This window comes from Olea europaea, unplaced genomic scaffold, assembly GCF_002742605.1.
Source record: "Olea europaea var. sylvestris unplaced genomic scaffold, O_europaea_v1 scaffold372, whole genome shotgun sequence".
Taxonomy (NCBI): domain Eukaryota; kingdom Viridiplantae; phylum Streptophyta; class Magnoliopsida; order Lamiales; family Oleaceae; genus Olea; species Olea europaea.
Genome location: NW_019256525.1, coordinates 441,271 through 449,169, shown reverse-complemented (window position 1 = coordinate 449,169; position 7,899 = coordinate 441,271). Strand labels below are relative to the sequence as shown.

General features: G+C 36.7%; 1 protein-coding gene across 1 annotated transcript; it reads right to left on the bottom strand.

The window, feature by feature from the left end:
• Positions 1–278: 278 nt before the first annotated feature.
• Positions 279–2,529, bottom strand: LOC111386762 (3-isopropylmalate dehydratase small subunit 3-like). Its single transcript, XM_023011228.1, has 2 exons — positions 1,582–2,529; positions 279–639 (listed from the first exon to the last, which is right to left on the bottom strand). The coding sequence occupies exon 1, from the start codon at positions 2,385–2,387 to the stop codon at positions 1,605–1,607; it is 783 nt and encodes a 260-aa protein (XP_022866996.1). The 5' UTR covers positions 2,388–2,529; the 3' UTR covers positions 279–639; positions 1,582–1,604.
• Positions 2,530–7,899: the final 5,370 nt, after the last annotated feature.

Genomic DNA, 7,899 nt, shown 5'->3' with positions numbered 1-7,899 from the left:
AAATAAACAATATTTACTAATATGTATGGAACAACTAGAATCTAAGGCAACTCAATCATGAAATCCACAAACTAAAACAATTTCATTCTAGGATAGGTAATATTTAAGTTAGATTAAATATTTGGCCTTGACACTTCAGTTATTTGCAATACCAGATTTCTTTAACGGACAAGTCGAACAGTCACTGTTCAAATAAGGCGCTATGTTAGAATGTGATGCAGTGAAAGAAAGGAATTCAAGCGAAAACCTTAAGAACAAGCAATTTGGAACCCATCAAATAATAAAGAAAATAAACTTACGAATTTATTAATGAAAAGATAATAAAAAAAAACGAGCTAAGCCTAAGGGTTTACATGGAAACGTAGTTTAGAACAACTAAAAGTAATGAAAAGAAGTATAATCAAACTAGAATTGTAAAAAAAGAAAATAAACGAATTGACAAAAATAGCGCTAAAACTTTAAAAATCAGTTTTCGAGGTCTAAACGAACTCGAACGGCTGAAATTCAACGTACATCACGGTGTAGCGGTGAGTATTGTTCCCCTCGTCGTTCTCCTTCCAAAATGGTCTTATGGGACTGATCCGGAATCAAGATGATTGATTTCTACTAGTACCCTTTTTCCAATATACCCGTTATGTCCTACACCAGAATGATAACAAGAGATAATATTATTAAGCCAGATGCAGGTTGTGGATAGACCAAATTTATCTGTGACCAATCGATTGAGATACGCAGCACAATTTGTGATTGGGTCTAAATGGACGGGTGAACTTTCACCGATCACCCATTTGTAGCAATCCTAGAGAATATCCCGTCTACGCAAATTGACACTAATTCTTTTATCTCTTTTCTTTCTTTCTTCTTAATTGTTTAATTAGAATGTTTTTGGAGTTCTGTTGTTTGCACTGGCTACTAGATAACCCAAATATTCAACGCAAATAATCAGATGCCATATTATGGATACAATGGCATGTCAATGGTCTTGTATTAATCAAAGTACGGGCTTTTTTGGGGAGTAGCACACTTCCCATTAGCTACTTGTAGTGCACCGAACTTTTCCATATCCTTTGACATAACACATGTTTGTATCAGTTAAATTAGAGAAGCAATACGAGGTTTTGACCTTCAATGTCAACAATTCAGACAAGCAGAAGATCATTGAAATGGGCGGAGGACGGGCATAGATTCGAGAGGGAATGAAAGAGGGTCGAGTGACCTAAAATAGATATGGAGGGAATTACATAAGGTTGGACTCTCAGAGAGGAGAAAGTGGGTTGGCTTGGGTGAAAACATAGCATGGACAAGATGCAAATTCTTTCTACTCCAAAACCGTTATTATATGCTTTTTATGTTTCTTGTTTCCCTTTTATTTTTCAAGAATGCATCTAAAATTAATTCTTAAGGACTTCTTGTTCTGAATAAGCCCTAGTTCAATGCGTACAAAAAGGGAAAAAAACAAAGCTTTTAGCATCAATTAAACACATAGCGGCGAGTGCTTATGAAGAAAAGTAGAAACTATCTGCAACACATAGGTTTCAACCAAATATGCCAATCACGTACAAACAGAACAAAGATACTTACCCTGGAAAATCCAGCCCTGAGGTTTAGCGCGAAGGAATCATCCCAGTCTTTCTTGCATAGGCGAAAATTCCACCAGCCTTAATCACAGGCCCAGCATCCCCAATTGGCTTCAACTTATACTCCTTGCCAGAGGTATGATTAATCAACTTGCTGTCGCTCTCCCCAAGCTCAATGGTCACAACGTCCCCAGTCTTACACTCCTTGCACAGCCTTCCCTCCGACTCCACTGGATAAACCTCCCCAGTGGCGACAGAATTCCTAAAGAAAATCTGAGCATATGACTCGGCTACAACAGCAGCCACCCCGGAGGCACCTAGGGCTACAGGGGCATGCTCTCGCGACGAGCCACAGCCGAAATTATCTTCCCCAATAACAATGGAGTATTTGGATTTGATTTCCCCCGGGTCAATGAAGCGAGTTTCGTACGAAGATGGAAGGCCAATGAGGGCGTAAGAACCAAGCTTCTCGTACTCAACGGGGTTGGAGGGGACGAGAGTGAGGTACTCGGCGGGGATGATTTGGTCAGTGTCGATGTTATCGCCCACAACGTAGCAGAGCCCGTGGAATGTAGTGACAGTGGAAGCGGCGTCGGGGGTGGTTGTGGTGGAACGGAGAGGGCTAGTGATGCGGTGGTGCCGTTGGGGATTGAGCTGGGATTTCAAGGCTTTGAAGGAATAGTTTGGAGAATTAGTAGCGGAGGGAAGTTTGAGGGAGGAGAAAACAGTGAGAGAGGAAGAATTGGGGCGGGAAGAGACGAGTTTGAAAGCGGAGAGTTCTGAGAATGTGGTGGCAGCGGCGGCGGCCATTTTTTTTTTTTTTTTTTTTTTTGCGGAGAGTGATGAGAAGCGGCGGCGGCGGCGGCGGCGGCGTTTCTTATGTTTTATTTCGGGCCGTTGGCTTCTTAATTCTCGAATTACGGTCGAAGCCAACTTGGACCCGGAAATGGAATGGCAGAATCACAAGAAAGACCTTAATACACGTTTGGCTAAAATTATAGAGTAATATGTTTTTTGTTTAAAAAATAAGATCCCGTTTGGCCCTAATTTTTAAAATTTATTTTTTAAAACTTATTTTCAACCTTATAATTTATGAAATTTTCAATTTTATCCTTTTTTTTTCAATTACATATTTTATCAATTTTTATTAAGATTTACCAAAAGTGAAATTTTAGTTAGATGGGGGCCGCTCATAGAGAAAGGTAGCGAGACTGATCACTGTTAGGACTTGAGAGAAATTAAAATTTAATTTAAGTCAAAGTTAATAATTAATTTTAAGTACAAATTTATGTGATCCACAACTATACGTTTCATCAACTGTTATCAAAATATATCAAAAATTTGATTTTAATCCCTACCAAACAATGGTTAAATATCTCATTTTTAACAAAACCAAACATGGGCTAAATACGTAACTTACGTTAATTTAAATAGTAATGTTATTTGGCATTTCATTGAGCCTATTACATTGCGTCATTTAGATTGGTGTTATAGCATTATTGATGCTAAATAACATTATTTTAATTTAAAATATGTAACTTATATTGAAATTTTGCTGCAGTTTGATTACCATTTTTGTGTGAAAATAATGTTTTTAGAAATGATTTTTTTTGGAGAATGTCTAATTAAAAAGTGACGAAAAGTTTTGGATTTAAGTGCAAATTATTTTATTGGGGTAATTAGCACGAATGTCCTTACATTTAAACATTATTGTGCAAAATATTTCCATCTTTCATTTTCGTATTTTTATAGCTATTTTCACCTTTCATTGCTAAAAATATCATTTCTATCCAATTTCTCAATAAAAAAAATGTAAAATAACAAATATACCCTCCTATTTAAATAAAACAAAAAATAAAAAGAAAAAATAAAAAATTAAATTGCAATTATACTCTTAAACTTTTTTTTAAAAACTGCGAATGAGTAAATTATTAAAGGATAATTAGCACAAAACGTCCATATCTTTCAATATTATTGTGCAAGACGTTCTTTTTATTTTTTTGACATTTTTTGTGAAAATCATCATTTTCACCATTTTTTTGGGAAAAATTGCAGCCGAAGTACCAAACCTTTCGTTTATTAGCAGACTTTGCTCAAATCTTTAGTTTTTGTCACCGGAGATACCAAACATTTAAAAAATGAGCAGTGCCAATCCAAAATGATGGTTTCTGTCTGTTTGACTGCCAAAACCGTCAATTGACTCCTCTAATAATATTTTCAAGAATTTTCCCCAAATAAGTGAAGGGCAATCTAGGCATTACACACATTTCCCTGCTATTATATACTTCACTGTTTATTTCCCTCCATTTCTTTACCACTATATTACCTCCTACCTTCTCTCTCACAGGTAGTAAAAAAAAAAAAATCAGCACGCACATGGAGTTGAATGTATGTAGATGTGGTTCCCAAGTGTAGATGAAGATCTCGTGGATGAACCTGAACCCGGGAAGAAGATTTCTCACTTGTCCTTGAAGCCAAGATGTGGGTGGATGCACCTTCTTTATGTGGTGTGACCCTCCAATATGTGAGAGATTGAAGAAACTGATTCCTGGTCTAGTACGAGTTAGGAGGGAAATGGAAGCTGAAATCAACACCATTCAAGCAACAAGACCAAATGTGTGGAAGATCTGGCTCTTCGGATTTGTATGTGGAGTGTTTGCAAAATGGGTTTGTTTCTAGGTATGTAGGGTCAGATTGTAGGATGTCAATATTTAGTTCCAGAAATTTGAGTTTAGGGTTTCAGCATGGAGCCATGTGCTAGATGTTGCGAAATACATATGTAAAAGGGAAAAATTATGCTGTACCTTTTTACTTGAAAAGAACTACCCCCTTTTTCCTGTACTTAATGCTGCCTTAATAGGTGATAACGATCTTTTACTGGCCTCTATGTAAAATGCAGAATGGGAAATTAAAAGAGCTGATTATACTCCAAACTTTTCTGCAGAAGGTGCAGCATAGGTACTAAATATTATAACGATTCACAGAATTAATACCAAACATTTTCTAATGGTTTCGATAGAATACCAAACATTTAAAAACATTTCAGCAAAGGTACCAAACGTTTGATAATACTTTCAGAGGAAGTATCAAACATTTTCATATATTTCCTAATCACCTGAACATCAGATCTTACGAATACAAATTCAGAAACTAACGGCAACCAACAGAAACATAATGCAAGAAATTCGACATCAAAATTATCATCACATTCAACAATTTCATCAAAAATTCCAATTACATCTACAAAATAACAGCATTGGAAGCACATATTTTCAGTTCAGTTTACAAAAAATCACAGCATTTTCCCAAAAAAGTAAGTAACCATACAAGAGAAACCACATGATGTTCAAGATTTCGATCCTCTATTGTTGGACTTCTTTGTCTGTGACTTAGAGGTTTTCGTTGAATGTGTTTTTCTCTTCCCCTTCTTGATCTGGTATGTGTATTTTCTTGGGATTCTGTTTGTGCGGTTGGTTGAGATTATTGTTGTGAACTATCTTCACTAGGCAGTGGTCCCTTACAACTTCTTTTGTTATGTCCGAACCCTCCACAACGTTTACAAGTTATTTTCATGCCAGTCCTTCCCATCTTAACTCCTGCAGGTGGCTCTGCCTGTGACCTCTTCCTCATTTTTTTAGGTCTGCCAGCCTATTTTCTCTTCTGAGGTTGATTGAGAGGATGCTTTCCCAATTCTAGCCACAGTTCAGGCCTGACATCGGGTGGATCACTGGGGAGTAACACTTGAGGTATGTTTCATTGCTATACCATGGGTCGATGTACTCATATATGCCAATATCCCTTGAAAGCATGCCTGATATTGCATGTGGATATGGTATTCCAGTGAGCTGCCATTTTCTGCATGCACATGCATGTTTTGTCAAGTCAACGCTCTATCTCAAATCGTTTCTGCTACTTATCTCAAATTTATGATTGCCTGCATAGTCTGCCTTCAAGTACCTTGCCTCAGACTTAGCATTCTCAATGATTTTCACAATTCTTGGCCCGAATGCATAATCCCACCTCCACACTGCTTCCCTTTTTACATTCATCCTTATCATTTGCTGATGCCAAATTTTCTCTAGCATCGAGATGATGAGCTTTTCTCTGGCAACAACAATGGAAGAATTGAATGCCTCACAAAAATTATTAAGAAGATTATCACATCTCGAATGCTATTCGAAATGAGATCTGGTCCACTAGGAAGGAGGTTTTTCAAGGAACCAGTTGTAAGTCTCTTCACGTATGTCTTTTAACTCATTCATTGCACTCATCCACTATGGCACCGTTGTTGCCCTTGCTGTAGTCCAAAATAGGTTCTTAAGGGCTAGAACTTTGTGTGCCAAGGTGAAATTGCTATAAAGATGTCTAGCACAACACCTATGCTTTGCTCCTTTACAGTTTTGACTTATGGAATCCACCAACCCTTTTATTTGTCGGAAATGAATGTCCAAGCTCGAGGGTTGTGCATCCCTATGTCATGAACCAACAATTCTGTGAGCCATTGCCAATTTGTTTTGTTTTCCACATCCACAACTGCCCATGCTAACGGGAACATACAGTTCTCACTATCGATGCCAACAGCTGCCAACAGCTGCCAACAGCTGCCCACCTTCTGCAGATTTTACGAAACATCCATCCAACCCAACAACTGGCCTGCACCCAGCCTTAAACCCTTGCTTGCAAGCCCCTAAGCAGATGTACAATTTCTTAAAAGTGTGACCTGAACTTTCGATCTGCACTGTACTGCCTGGATTTGTTCTCTTCAATTCCTCATTGTAATCCCATAACATTTTGTACTTCTTAACTACAATCTCATTAATAATTTCTGCACATTTCGATCTTATCCTGTAGAACTGATGTTTTGAAATCTCATACATAGGGTTGGCAATGGGCCGAGCCGAGCCCGGCTCGGCCCTTAATGCCACGAGCTCGGCTCGTGCTTGTGGCGAGCTGAGCTTGTGGCTCGTCCGAGCTTGTGGGCCGAGCCGAGCTTCGGCTCCTGGGCTCTTCTATTTTTATTTTTTTTAAATAAAGAATAGAGTTTTAAAAATAAAAAGTGTTAAAAAAATAAAAAGTGTTAAAAAATACAAATAATTTAACGAAAACAAGTTTTTATTTTTTTTATTTATATCATATTGTAATTTGTAATACTTTTTATAAAGTATAAAATATTTATATAATGAAAACGAATTATTTTTTGAAATACATTTACAAAAAATATTTTTTTTATTTCTTTTTAAAGTTAATAAAATGCAAACACTCCTCCTTTATTCGGGCTTGGAACCGGTTATATCAATTTTAAGTAGGCGAAGTTAAAAATTGTACACGGACAACTTGTTGTAACGTGTAAAAATTTTTAAAGAAAATTAAATTTAACGATTAAAAAATAAAAAAATTGATTAATATAATTAAATCAAATATCACTTACCTGACGACATGCAATTTCAGCGTATTTATCTTGTAGTCGAAAATGAGCGTCCTGCCAATCCTTCACACACATTAACGCTTCCAAAACATCTTCTTTCAGTCGGCTCCTGATATCAGTCAAAACCCTTTTACCTGCACTAAAAGCAGACTCCGAAGCAACAGTACTAACTGGAGGTGTCAATAGATCTTTTGCAATTGCAGAAATAATTGGCCAACGTCTTTCACACTTTTGCCAGAATTCAATTACTTCTTCTGAAATTTTTTTAATTGTTCTGTCTGTTGGTATAGGCATCGCATTTTGAATTTCGGCCGATGTTTGATGAGATGCAGATGTAGACGACATGGCACTAAATGAACACATTGCAGTTGCATCATATTTAAATGTATTAATGCTCTGAAATAAATTCATTATTTCCGCAGCATCTTCTTCAGTTTCAACAAAAGGAGTAGGTGCAGCAGAGGGTACCCGACTAACATTTGCACCCATTCTTTCCGCATATAAATCATACATTCCACATAATGTTTGCTTTAAATTCTTATAGGTGATAGGTGTATCAAGTATTAAAACTTTATTGATTTGACCAATTACGTATTTAGTTCCCGAAATATTATATCGGGGGTCCATTGTGCATGCTAAAAGAAATAACATAGGCAGTTCTTCCCAATATTTTCTAAACTTTAATTCCATAGCAATTAAAATTTCATTAAAAGCAGGATCATTTTTATATTTATGGAATGTTATTGCAATTATATAAAGGCGTTTAAGCACCATACAGCTTGTGGGATAATAAACGCCGGATAAAATCTTTGTGGTCTCATAAAAAGATGTCAAAAATCGTTTAACTTTCAAAGCTAAAATCCAATCGGATTCATTTAACATACCATCATCATCACT

Excerpts from the sequence above, each read along its gene's own strand:
- LOC111386762 (XM_023011228.1), bottom strand. The coding sequence starts at position 2,387 with ATGGCCGCCGCCGCTGCCACCACATTCTCAGAACTCTCCGCTTTCAAA.